Source organism: Anastrepha ludens, chromosome 2 (genome assembly GCF_028408465.1).
Source record: "Anastrepha ludens isolate Willacy chromosome 2, idAnaLude1.1, whole genome shotgun sequence".
Taxonomy (NCBI): domain Eukaryota; kingdom Metazoa; phylum Arthropoda; class Insecta; order Diptera; family Tephritidae; genus Anastrepha; species Anastrepha ludens.
In genome coordinates this window covers 124,864,799-124,879,004 of record NC_071498.1, presented here as the reverse complement: position 1 = coordinate 124,879,004, position 14,206 = coordinate 124,864,799, and the positions used below count along the sequence as shown (strand labels likewise).

The 14,206-nt window shown below is 35.4% G+C and overlaps 1 protein-coding gene across 1 annotated transcript in view; it reads left to right on the top strand.

Annotated features, from left to right (window-relative positions):
• Window positions 1–5,653: 5,653 nt before the first annotated feature.
• The window catches only part of LOC128855265 (uncharacterized), a 101,540-nt gene continuing 92,987 nt past the window's right edge, over window positions 5,654–14,206 (top strand). Inside the window, exon 1 of the mRNA XM_054090009.1 lies at window positions 5,654–5,769. Coding sequence (XP_053945984.1) covers window positions 5,685–5,769 — 85 coding nt within the window. The 5' untranslated portion in view covers window positions 5,654–5,684. The remainder of the gene's footprint in view (window positions 5,770–14,206) is intronic.

Genomic DNA, 14,206 nt, shown 5'->3' with positions numbered 1-14,206 from the left:
AAGATGAGGAATGAATCACCCAGTTTTGGGTAAAGCTTGTATCGGACAACGACTTAGTGAAACTTGCCCAAACTTGGTGCATGCAAACGGTTTCCACATAGGGCTTTAGTTCGACTCGCACACTACTTATGTGTGAACCCTAAATTTGCATCTGTCCGTCTGGTGTTACAAGTTATAACCCTCATTTGCTACGAGTTTATTGAATTCCGAAATCTAACAGTCAACTCAATCTGAATTTTTTTAAATACTGTATACGAAGATATATAATATAAGGAAGTATTAAAGTAACATAAAAAGAAAGGAGAACCTTATCGGAACTGCAACGCACTGTGACCATCTATTGTACCGGAGCTTTTCAGGTCTGGAATTAGTTGCTCTGGTTGGTCTACCACCACTTCACCCAAGGAGAGGCCTTGAAGGCCATCTGTAGGGTGAAACACAATGGTAATTGGTACGGCCCCTACTCGTTATTGGACAACAGAGAAGGCATGGACCTCGATTCTACGATCCTATGCCCCTTAACTCCATGCCATCAAGAGTCATACTTGGAAAGAGATACAGTGTGGTGCTGCCACAGGCTCAATTGTGGCCACACTCTGAAAAGTAGCCCGGCAACACTGTTTTCGCATTTTCACGGATGGCTCCAGGACCGAGCACGGTTCCGGCTCTGGTGTCTACGTAGAAGCCAGCGGGACAAAACTACGCTTTGCTCTTGGAATTCACGCCCCCGTGTTTCAAACGGAGATGTATGCTGTGCAAGAAGCGATGAATTTTGTTGTGGAAAACAGATCGAGAGGCAGTTATTTATGTATCTGCAGCGACAGAAAACTGAGTTCATGGCCTTAGACAGCCCTCCAACCACTTCAAGGGTAGATGAATCCTGTAAATCTAGGCTGAACTATGTCAATAGATGTAATATCCTGATGCTAACATGGGCCTTCGTACATGTGGGTATCGCGGCTAACGAGATCTTCGACTCTTTAACTAGGATAGGCTTTGAGGCCAACTTCCCTGGCCTGGAATCCGTTCTGGTACTCCCTTCTGCAGCCATCAAAGCGGCATACTCTAACCCATAAGCGAGCCTGGCAGGCTGAGAGAAGCTGCAGATGGACAAATCTGATGTTACCTGTCATGCCCGTCCGTCTGTCATTGAGCAGAAAGCACTATAGGCACCCATTTTCTGTGGATGAAGCACATTGGAAAGGCAGGCATTTTTGACAGTGCACTCTGCCCAACTTGTGAAGAGGGGGATGAGATGGCAAGTAATGACTACCTTAGCTTCTTGACACCACAATATCTACTCAGATTTCTTCGGAAGTCAGATAGATTTAAAGAAAATTAAAAAATGAGCACGAATGCGGTGCAATGGACTTAATGTTGACTGAGTGCTGTACTTGCTAGTATGTCCAACGAAAAACACCAAAACAAACAAAAAGACAGCTGCAGTATATAAACATTTCATTTCTATTTATTCACTCTAAAAGTTATATAGGAATTCTTTAGTTCCTAAAAATGTTATCTCATAGTATTCATGATCATGGAATAAAAATAAAAAAAAAATATTCAAAAACAAAATTGGATGACTAATTTTGCGCCACCGGAAGAGTCTTCCTAGATACTCGGGGAACGTTTTCGAGATACTCGGTTTTAAAATATATTTTGGAAATTTTTTTTGTTTTGCTTGTACGGCATCTTTGTTTTAAATGTCAGTTCAATGATCTATCTTTTTTGTTTTTAGTTGCCCTAGAATATTATCCAAAAATGCCTATTATGCTTTTGAAATAATTTTCAGAACAAATTTCATTCTACTCTTTTTATTCTTTATTTATTAGAAATCTAATTCTGAATAATTATGTTACAATATGAAAGGCACTAGCAGCTAAAACTATCGGCCTACAATACTAATAGATTTTTTACTAAATTATAAACAACTAAACTAATCCAATTTAAATATTTGATACATCTTCTAGGGAAATATATTTTATCGTAATAAATCTGAAGGCTTTCTGCCTTTAAAGATGTTGTTTTTGCCGTTGTTGTACTTGGCGCAGTAGTATATTATGCGAATAATGTACGGTGGGCAGTTGCACGCTGAGCAAATTGGGGCAGGCATTCCTTTTATAAAGTGTTGGTGAGTGATATTTGTGTGTCCTAGTCGGAGTCAGGTAAGGATTTTTGTGTGATGCAACGTCGCTCCTGTTGAAATAATTTCTTTTAGTCGTTCCGGATTTATGGCTGTGTTGGTAGGTAATCAATTTCTCCCGTAGAGTTGAGTAATAGAGACTAACGACTACGCCGAGAAAGATTTAAAGCAGAATGTAAACATATTGCTGACATTTTTTGCTGCTTTATCGGCGTTTTCGTTGTCGAGAGCTCCGCCGTATCCTAAGCCCCACATAACTTTTACCTTCGCCTTTTGATTGGACAACTTATTTCGTATGTTATCAATGCTGGCAATCGTGGTAAATATAGAGTAGTGTGGGAATAGAAGACCAGTCCTAAGAATGCTTCACTTAGCAGATACACAAAATAATTTTTAATTGTAGTCTTAGCTGATAAATTTTTTTGCAAAATATTCACGTAGTTTGATCTAACCCATCGTCAACTTACCAGATTGGTGACGATGAAATTACCGTTTCAAGCCATAGATTGAAAGTTACCTCAGTTGAAAGCAATATCAACTCGTTATTGAAAAAGATCATAAATATTATACAAAATTATTATTTCCGATCTGTATCCGATTCTGTGTCCGAACCCCTGATTTACTTTTTTCTTTAAGATATACAGCCTTTCAATGCTACGCTCTGCTCCTTCAAACCTCGAGAGCTGTTGAGCACGAAACTCTTTAAAAAAATGAAGTTTTTCTACAAATGTAAGGTTCAGCATGTAGTTGTACACCCCCACTGGAAGGTGGACGATTTTTATGCTTTAGGGCATAAGCGCGCGCTAAGGTCTACCCGCCGTAACAATTGGGTTAGCCATTTCCGATACTACATAGGTGGAAGAAATATATAAACTAATTAGAGTTTCAAAATCACACAATTAGTTATTTGTTATTACTAGTGATCTAAATAGTATGTCCTCTTGTATAAATAAAGAAATTATTTCTAGGAATTGAAAAAATGTCCTCAGAAAACATTGAACACTCAGTAGATCTATAATTGTCGTTTTTCCACTTACTGACCTAGCACGTGCATTGGGACGTATGTGTCCCGTCAGTATTGAAAGGTTAAATGGCAAACTATCATGGAACTGAACTTGCCTACCACTAATTATCCATTTAATAGAGTTTATTAATAAAAATGCAGTATTTGTGCGTTAAAGATGACAATCCATTTTGTTGTTGCCAAATTGGGCCGTCGTGCGGCTTTAGCCCGAAACAATTTGCTAATTTTGCTTTGAATGAAGATAAAATCTGTTTACATGAATGGACTACAAGGCACCAAGAAGCAAAAATAACAATAAACACAACATTAAAAGTGCATGGAGCAACTGCGCCCACATTGCCCCTACTTGTTGTTGCTAATTTGTTGTGTTGTTAATTGATGTCCGTAAGGAGGAATACAGGGTTACCAAAATATGGAATAGCTTAAAAAGCATATTAGGTTCTACAATAATTTGTAGAATAGGTTCCATCTTTCTATTTGTTTTAGTAATGTGAAATAGGAAACATTTAGTGAAAAATAGTAAATTCAACACTTTATCAAGCCGAAGTTTTTAATTGTCTGAGCCTGAGCCTGAGCTGAGAAATTGCAAAATTAAATGCATTTCACTTCCAAAAAATTGTTTTTGGTTTCTTTGTTACGTATCCAGTAGTAACATATCGGACCATTTTCCTGGAGTCGGCTGAGAAAAGCTTTTTAAAAGTCTGCTAGCAATTGCAGCGCTATCCGCATCGGACTAATGTTAATACACCACTGGCAATAAAATGGGAAATATTAAACTCAGTGGAAAACCATCAGACGCATGCCACAAATAGGATGAGGAGCTCAGCCAAACCCCCAACAAAAATGTGCGCGCCAATTTTTTTTTTATTCCACTCAGTGATAACAGGGGATATTGACAGGCTCCAGGGCCTTTCAATGAGTTGGGAACATGCTTATATGAGGTTAAATCATTATTTTCGTCTTTGCCCGTTTTGCGACAAGACATGGAGGACTACAACTGAACTCAACAAATGATTTAGAAATCTCTAATTTCCTTGAGTGCACCCGTTAATTCGTTCATAAGTTCGCTGTGAACTGGAAACATCAGGTGGCGATGCAGAGTCTGTTGCAAAACGCAAAAGTGCGAAGGCCTGTCCGACCTGCAGAATTTATTAAACAAGTGCAAGCAATCATAGATGAGGACTCTTCAAAACCAATGAAAGCCCTTGCGAGGAAGCATAATGTTTGTGAAGGTCTTATCCGTTGAGTTGTCCAGAAGAAAGTCTATGTTGGAGCAACCACGAGAACTGCGAGTTATTCTATCAAAACGCCTTCTCAAAAAAAGAAAAAACAGTGATAAAATGCGTGCCCCCAAAAATAAAGAAAAAGACACATTACACATTGCATCAGTGGCACCAGCAAGAGGAAGCGAGCGATCGCGGTAATAGGGCAGGCACACGAAATTTAGCGAAGTCCTCAACCATCTGTGCTATCCTTCTGCCAGAAAAATGTGAAACACAGATGGCGCTCCAAGCAGTAATAAGGCGTTGTTCCTAAGCCACGACAGGTGAGCATTCCCACTACTTAGGAAATGGCAGGCTGGCTAATCACCTACCCTGTCAGAAATCAAAATAGATTAACAAAACCAACGCAAGACTGAGTCTTATCGAGGCCCAATGCTCCCGAAAGGAAGGAAGGAAAAACAAAAAAAATATGCCTCTGTGCAATGCTTGAATTAGGCATGCAACTTTTTGGAAAACCCAATGAGTTCAACAGCTATTTATATGTAAATCGAGTAAATTTACTTCAGATTAAAAGGAACATAAAATTAATGGAATGGTCGATAGGTGGTGCAACTGCTTCTGCTACCCACGTAAAATACTTATTTGTGACATCTATGCTTAAAAAAGTTTTCCCAAATTATCACACGCTTTTCGCCTGTACAAGGCTTACAAGAAAAGACTGGAGAGGAAGAAAGGCATGCAACTGCAAGTTTTTCTTGACATTTTTTTTTCGCCTGCAATATAACCAATCCCATGTGATCCGAACTGGATATAAGAACTGGAAAAGCATTAATCACGACCATGAAAACGCTAAGTGCCCAAATGACTGTTAAAAATGCAGAATCGAAAAGCCATCAGAAACCTCAAAGAATTGGCTGTGCGTATATCTGCTTTCTGGTAATGTAGGTTTGTAATCTGGCAATTTATCAGGTTGCTCGACTCTACAAGTTCCAGAAAGGAGGGAGAATTTAATCTGTATAGTCTTATAATAGCCCATAATTATTTGCGTAGGTTTGCTCGTAAAGTCTACCTTAATTTTTTTAATCTAACTTAATCCAACGTAAACTAACCTAACTCAGCATTTAATATATATTTATTTGGCAGTTGATTTTTCGTTCGTAAAGAAGCTTAGGATCGCCGCAATTTACTACTGCTAAAACATTAAGGAGTCAAATTATTTATTTCTATTTATTCCGATTCTTTACAGAGATCAATACAATACCCTCGGTACTTTTAAATAACTACAAAAACAACAATGAGTAGAAGAGAGAGACTATTTCATGAATGGTTCAATCTGTTCGCACTGATCTGGATGATCATCGCAGACATCTGTTTCAATGGTAAGACATGCATGCATATATACACACGCACATATATATACACATATTTACACAAATACACAAAAAGTAAAATTAAAAAAAAAAACAGCTACACTAAAAAAAATATATTAAATGTGTTAATAGACTTTTAAAATGTATTTTTGAGCGCCAAACACAAATTTTAACTGTCATCTGCACAAATACATACATTAAATAAACCATCAGCGTGTGCTGGTTACTTTTTGAATGTGCGCAGATTTTTTAAATCGCGCGTTTTGCAAATGACTGGATTTATTTATTTTTATGCCATTAAATTTCCAAATATCGCAATTTATTAAATGCGTTACTCAGTAAACGTAAACACAAGTGAAAATTTTTTATTTTATACTTTGCTCGCTGTGAAGAAAAAACTTTTTTTTTTGAATATTTAAATGCGAAAAAATTGAGTTGTGAAACATTTGCAGAACTACGATAAATAATCGACAGTGAGAGTGCGACAATAATTTAAAGCATTGCAGTGCGCCAGCACCAGCAATAACAACAGCTGCAACTACAAAAATATTCTGCAATACTGTAAAGAAATCTCGAAATACGGACATTAGGGCGGTCCAAATTGTAAGCACCGGAATTAGTGAAAAACTTACAAAATTTGATTATTTGGAGTTTAAAGTAAAGTTTAAAATCGGCTACACAATTAAAACTGCACTGATCTACACGTTTTACGTAAATCTGAGGAGTTTAAATTTGCCTTGGCTGACGTGGGTTAAAGTATTCATCGAATGTTGATGGTGCGTAAAGATGTTTGTGCAATTAAAGGATGTTCTATTTAAATCAATTTCATTTTTAATTACTGGCACTAATGTTTTGGGGGAACAAAATAAATTAATACACATATAGTTTCTAATTAACTATAAAATTAGTTAGAATGAGGGAAGTGATTTAATTATTCTTAAAATTTTATACAATAGTATTTTCATTTTTAGTATAATATAAGAAAGTGCCTATATATTTATACCTTATACAACCTGATAAATGATTTGAACACCAAAATGAATTTACCCACAAAAACAAAAAAAATTCTAAATGCTTTATTTATTACACGGTGCTACAGTGAATCAGAACTTTTGAAGTGACATGATGAGCACTGTAGATCTAGCCGAAATCGACGCGGATTATTCGCAAAATACGTGTATAACTAAGTATATTTACTCATACCTGTGTCCATTTCGAATCTAGCAAGCATTATTTCATCAAAATTGATAAGAAATTTTCCAAGTAAAGAACGTGTTTGTAGAAATGAAATAAAAACAGAACATTATCCTGTTGAACAGAGACCGTAGAAGAATATTATAACGTAAAAAAAAATGCAAAAAGTATAGCAATTTTCTGACTTACTTCTGCAATTTTCTGACTTATCCGGACGTAGTATTACTTTACTAAACCTCACCTAACCTAGCGTTGTTGAAATCAATCAACCGTACAAAATGTGAGACAATCAAACCCATTGTGCTGCTTTTCTGCATTGCAAAAGGAAGTCATTTTGATTAGTTTGCAATGCCAACCTATCCAAACTCGACGCAACCTTGAATAACTTATCCTAATCTCACTTCACTAAATAGAACCCTGCGTAACACAATTGAACCGATTGAATTGTAACTTTTTCGGAAAGGGAATAAAAAATAAAAATAACGTGCATCGGCGATTTTCATGTACACGTCACAATTTTTTTTTTTTTTTTGTATTTTAAAACTTTAAACGAGCAATTCTTGTATGCATATTTGTATAGCCACACGATCTCAGGATTAGCTTAACGGATTTGAATGAAATTGGGCACACAGATAGTGTATCACATTTGTAGACTTTTCACCTAGGTGTTGCCACTGACAATGTTTCACAGGGTTGCGACCTGTTCAAAATTAAAAAAAAATTGCATGAGATATGCCGATGTGGGTATCAAAAGAAAGGTATTTCACTCCGCATTACAATAGAGATATAAAACCCCGAATTTTTTTATTATTTATTTATCATTTATTATATTATATTAAAATTAAAAATTGTTACATTACAAATTTTAATGCTTTTAAAGAAACTTAGGCCTTTTATTCTTGCGTTTGTAAGCATTTGTGTCAGTATCGCGACAAATTGACCAACAGTATTCGCCAAGCATATGCGTAATGGTGTGTTCTTTAAAGCGCTTTTCAATAGCCGCAATGTCCTGATGGCACCTTTCGCCATGTTGTTGTGAAAATGTTAAAAAAATGTCATTATTTTGATATTTATTCTGTATAGAACATTTTGGTAAGCGTTTCTTAAAATGAAACATTTTCGGTTCTTTTTAATATTTTTTGTTTTAGTTTTTAATATAAAAAATTCCACCAAATTGCCACTTCGTAAATACATTTTTTTTTTTTTTTTTTTTGTCGTTTATTTGCAATCTATTTTTAAAATAATAAGCAAATTATCTAACTATTAACAATTTGACTTATATTATTGAGCTCCATTGAGGTCAATAATGATATATATGTATACTACGATTAATGTACACTTATATTCAGACTTATGTGTTAGATTTTAATACATTTTAATATTAGATTTATCTATTAGGTTCTGAATGGAATGTCTAATACATGATGTCTTTTAAGTCTATTAATTTCATTAGTTTCATCAAGTAATGCAATTGCTAGCGGGTTATCGTGATAACTTGATCTCTGTAAATATTTTGTGGTAATTTTTTTAATTTCATCTTTTATAAAGGGAATTTTTAGATCTGTATGTATGGCTTTATTTGTGACGAACCAGGGTGCACTTGTGATAAGCCTTAAAGTTTTTGACTGATATCTTTGCAGAATTTCTATGTTAGAATTGCAAGCAGTTCCCCACAGTTGTACTGCGTAGGTCCATACTGGCTTTAGTATAGCCTTATATATTAATATTTTGTTATTTAGATTAAGTGTTGATTTTGGTCCTAGTAGCCAGTAAAGTTTGTAAATACATTAAACACAAAAAGTAATTAACGCAAAAAAAAAGTATATAAAAAAAATTGAAATGCTTTATTTAATATTATTTCACTATAAAACTGAAAAAAGTTAAAAAAAAAATGTAATAATTTTGATATTTATTCAGTATTGAAAATTTTGGTATGGGTTTTTTAAAGTGAAATATTTTCGGTTTTCTTTTAATATATATATTTTTTAAGTTTTAAGTTTTAAGTCCATAAGTTCGTCCATATTAAAATAATTTTTCATAATTTCACTTTTGTACGATTTTTGCATACAAAAAATTATTCGCGGAATATAACGGAACTATATTATTTATATTTTCTTTGATATATTGTGCATTCAACAAGTGATTTTAGTCGCGGATAGAAACACGTGTTGTTAAAAAATAAAATGGAATCTTCGAACGCGTAAAAGAGGCATATTTTGTGTTTTTTTATAAAAGTGGTAAAAATGCAACAGCTGCCGCTGCAGAAATAAACACTGCTCACGGAGAGAATACCGTCAGTGTACGGACTGCGCAAAAGTGGTTTTCAAAATTCCGAAGTGGTAACAGCGACGTGGAGGATGCCCCGCGCGCTGGTCGCTCAGAGGTTAGATTCATCGCGTGAAACAGTTCACAGTCACCTAGTTTAGTTGGGAAAGGTTTCAAAGCTGGGAAAATGGGATCCGCATAGACTTTCCGTCGCCAACCTTCAGCAGAGAGTGAAAGTGTGCTCTCAGCTGCTGCAACGGCTTGAAAATGAAAGTTTTTTGAACCGTATCGTTACTGGTGATGAAAAATGGGTCGTTTGCAATAATCCTGTTCGCAAACGCCAATGGTTAGATAAGGATGAAACACCAGAAGATGGCCTTCACCCCAAGAAGATGCTCCTGTCTATTTGGTGGGATATCACCGGTATTGTTTATTATGAACTACTGGAACCGAACCAGACGATAACTGCTGATTATTATTCCCATCAGCTATCAAACATAAATGAGGTACTTGAAAACAATCTACCGCCTTTGGAGAATAGACGCAAAGTTTTTTTTTAACGCGACAACGCAAGACCTCATACCGCAAGGCAAACATTAGGCAAACTGCACGAGCTCGGATGGGAACTAATGCCACATCCACCATACTCTCCGGATATTGCACCTTGTGATTATCACCTTTTCCGTGGACTCCTCAAAAGAAGCTATAAAAAGGGCTCGAAGGACAAACAATTTTTTGAGGAGGGAATTAAGAATTTGTTTAAACGTTGGGAAGACATTGGGAATAATGAAGGAAAATATATTGTTGATTAATAAATACTTTAAACATGTTTTTTATTAATTTCAAAACCACCTTTAAATGGACTGACCTGATAAAAAAATGCCACATATTTTTCCTATGCCATCTATTAAATGGGTTGAACACGAAAACGAGTTGATTTTATGAAATTTTGATATAAGGCTTTTGAAAGTGAAGTATTTTCGGTTCTCTTTAAAATTTTAATATTTATGTTTTTCTTAATTTTTTAAAATACCAAATACATTTTGTTATTTGTTTGTTAAAAATATATTTAACGCTTCTATATTTTTTTTTTAGTTCTCAATATACTTCGTTGACAGTTTTTACTTTTTTGTGCAAAATTTTTGTGGAAAACAATTTTTAGCGACATTTTTGAGAAAAAAATCCTCTCCCTCAGATTTTTTTTTAATTTTCTCATTAATAGTTAGGAGCATGCTCTCTGGTAGCATTGCAAAATGTCATGGAGATGGTCATCAAAAGACTACAAAGTCACGTGAAATGGTTCAAAAAGTGAAGAAGCGACTTGAGTGAAATCCCCGAAGAAGTGCCAATCAAACGGCAAATAATGAAAGATGATCTCAAAGTCAAGCCCTACAGATCTAAAAGGCGCATGATCTCACACCAAAGCAGCAACAAGTCAGACTTGAGAGAGCGAAGGAGTTGCTTCGCTTAACCGAAAGCGGTCAATTTCCGAACGTTGTGTTTTCTGAAGAGAATATTTTCCAAATTGAGCAATTCGTAAACTCCCAAACCGATAGGGTTTATTTGATCGACCGTTCATATGAGAATTTGAGTCATCGATTGACCACCAGGAGGTAGCATCTGACACAGGCAATGGTTTCGGCCGCTGTAACCACAAACCGGCGCTCTCCAATCGTTTTCATCGATCCTGGCGTCAAGGTAAATGCGAAATATTATCGGGAAAGTATTCTGGAAGTTGCTTTGAAGCCGTGAGCAGACAAACATTTCGGTGGCAGACCAAGGACGTGTCAGCAGGACTCGGCACCATCTCACAAAGCACGAGTGAACCAAGAATGGCTAAAAAACAACGTTCATAACGTTCACACAATGGCTCTCAAATTCACCAGATGCGAATCAGATGGATTATTCTCTTTAAGTCATTTTGCAGAGCAGAGTCCAGCTAAAAGATTCACCAGTCTCGAGGCGCTGAAAAAAACCTTTGTCTGAGAGTGGGCCAAAATACCTGCAAGTCTCATTCGGGCAGCTTGGGATTCGTTTCTGGGTCGCCTGAAGGCCATAGTCAAGGCAAAAGGTGATCATATCGAGCAAAAGTCAATTTATTCTTAATTTTTTATTAATTTCGCACATTTATAATTTGAATTTAATAAAAGTAATTTTCCAAACTAAATTTAATGCCTTTTTAATTGGTTATGTTTCGAGTGCCGGACCCTGTAAGTTACACTCACAATTTTGCTTCAGATGGGCAAATCCTGTAATCTCTCATTCTTTATTTATTTAAAAATTCTTATTTACTCTAAGAACACAAGCTTTTATAGAGTAATTACAGCGAAAAGTAGAATAATTGTCGCAAATTATTTAAGTACCTAAAAAATAAAATGCAAAGAAATTAAAAATACTATTTTCGCAGAAGAAAAATCTAGTTGGATAAAAGCCGATATTGAATTAAATTCACTTACGGCTCGAACAAGTGAATCATTACGCGAATACTCCATTTTTCATATAGTACCATAGAATTGTAAAGAGCTATGAATTTACACTGTGCTATATTAAAATTAGTTATTCCCAAAAGAAATGAGCGGTCAATAGTGTCGTTGATGATGGTGTGAACAAATGAATGCCTTCAAAGACTTTAGGTTAAACAAAAGCAAACAACACCGATAGGTGGGAATTGGCACAAGAAAGCTCAGTGAACCTAGAGCGTATTTAAAACAAAAATGTTGTACCCATTCAATTCTGTTTATTTGGATTAATGATTTGGTCTCCAAATGAAAGTAGCGTATTCGGAATTGGATCAAACGAAAGACGGGTGTGAAGGGTGTTAGTAAATTTGGAGCTACATATTTAGCCGCACAAGCCCTAGTACCTAGTAAGCTTTCGAAATAATATGAGTTGCATGTCTATTAAATGAAATTAAATGAATTACTCGAAAAAACAACGTCAAAAGCTTTAATTTCGTCTCAACTTTACATCAAAGGATGATAAGTATTTTAAGACGTTGGCAAAATATTGCGATTGTTCGAATACGTGATTTCAAAGCACTTTGTGATGGTTAAAGAAAGCCCAGAACAAATGAGTTCTAGTGGGTCAAAATTTCTTTGCCAATAATTTTAAATAATCAGCATAAATCAATAATTTCACGAAACAGAAGCAGCTACTTATATCATTTTTAAGCAGAACAAATAAAAGCGATCGTAGTATACTCCCTTGAGAAACGCCAGAAGAGGCAAAGAAAGATTCGGAAGAAATGCCTTGAATTGTTAGAAAGCAATTTCTTTAATATAAATATGAATGAACCCTATTTAGAAACAAAGAATTAAAGCCGATAGAGGGCCAGTTGAAAGTGGTCATAGTCAGACGATAGGAAGGATCCCGAAAAACGTATTTTAGGCAGGGCTGTCAAGTGTATTGTTAGTGGGGAGGACATAGAAAGTCATAAAACATATCGTTTGCAGTTTTTTTTCCAAATAAAATAAAATAAACTGGTAATATTAGTTATAAAAGGTGGCTCAAAATTAATCACCTTATCGGAATATATATAACTAGCAAACCCGGCCCCCTTCGCTGGGCACACTAAAATAGAATAGATATGGTTTAGAACAGAAAATATATGGTTTTCATATTATTTATTTCTTTATTCTTTATTCAAGCGCTTTGGCATAAACAATATTTTTTGCTTTTCTATTTGTTTTTGAGTAAATATAAAATATGAATTGAATATCACGAAAAAAGAAGATTGTTTTTAAATTTCAAATCAACGCATATGAATAACTAAGAAACAATCGTCTTTTTTCCTGATCATCCATGAATTTTTCGTTTCAATTTATATTTTTTATTAAGCATTGGAGCTTTTTTAACCATTATCCATTTATATTTTTCAAAAAAAAAACAACGAAAAAAATTGTTTTTTCCACGAACACATAATTTCATTCGGATTTCTCATTAAATTCTCAAATTTCGTAAGAAATTATTCACTGTTCCAAAATCCACTCCAAAAAAATTCACAAACAATTTTTACATGTTGCACTTACGTTTTTTCCTTATGGCATCCAAATCAGAAAGAAATATTGACACATTGTAACTCACACTGTCAATTTGACAGTTCAGTTCCGCCCCAAGCGTTAAAAAAGTAAGCGACATTATGGCTGGCTCAAAAGAACGCTGTACCCGTTGCCACTGCTCCGAATTACAACCAAACTTTACGAAATCCATTTTCAATACTTACTTAATAATGTGCATAAGTTTGGTTTAATTCGGTGCAAAGACACGGCGGGTCCACGTTTTGGCATATATTTCGAGACCCTAGTCATCAATAGGTATGAAAATTACCCCGTATTAAAGCACTTATCAACAGCTTTCATTTGATACCCATATTGTACATACACAACCAAAGGTTACCCGGGTCCACGTTTAGACCTATATCTCGAGACCCCAGTCACGGAGCGGCATGAAAAATACTCTGTACTAAAGCATTCACCAACAGCTTCAGTTTGATATCCATATTGTACAAACACATTCTAGGGTCCACGTTTTGGTCTCTATCTCGAGACCCTAGTCACGGAGCGGCATGAAAAATACTCTGAACTAAAGCATTCACCAACAGCTTCCATTTGATACCCATATTATACATACACATCCGAAGGTTACCCGGGTCCACGTTTTGACCAATATCTCGAGCCCTATCCACCAATAGGTATCCAAACTATACGGAAACCATTTTCAATACCTTCTTAACAATGTGTGTAAGTTTGGTTTAATGCGGTGCAGACACGGCCGGTTAGCGAACACACACAAAAAGTTGACTTTATTTTATATATAAGATTTTTTTCAGTTTGTGTCCGAAAAATCCAAATATCTTACGGAACCCTATTTTTTTCCAAAATAAAATGTAATCCATGTTACTCTTGGATAATGTAGTTTTCGTATGGTGAAAGAATTTTTAAAATCGGTCCAGTAGTTTTTGAGCCTATTCGTTACAAACAAACAAACA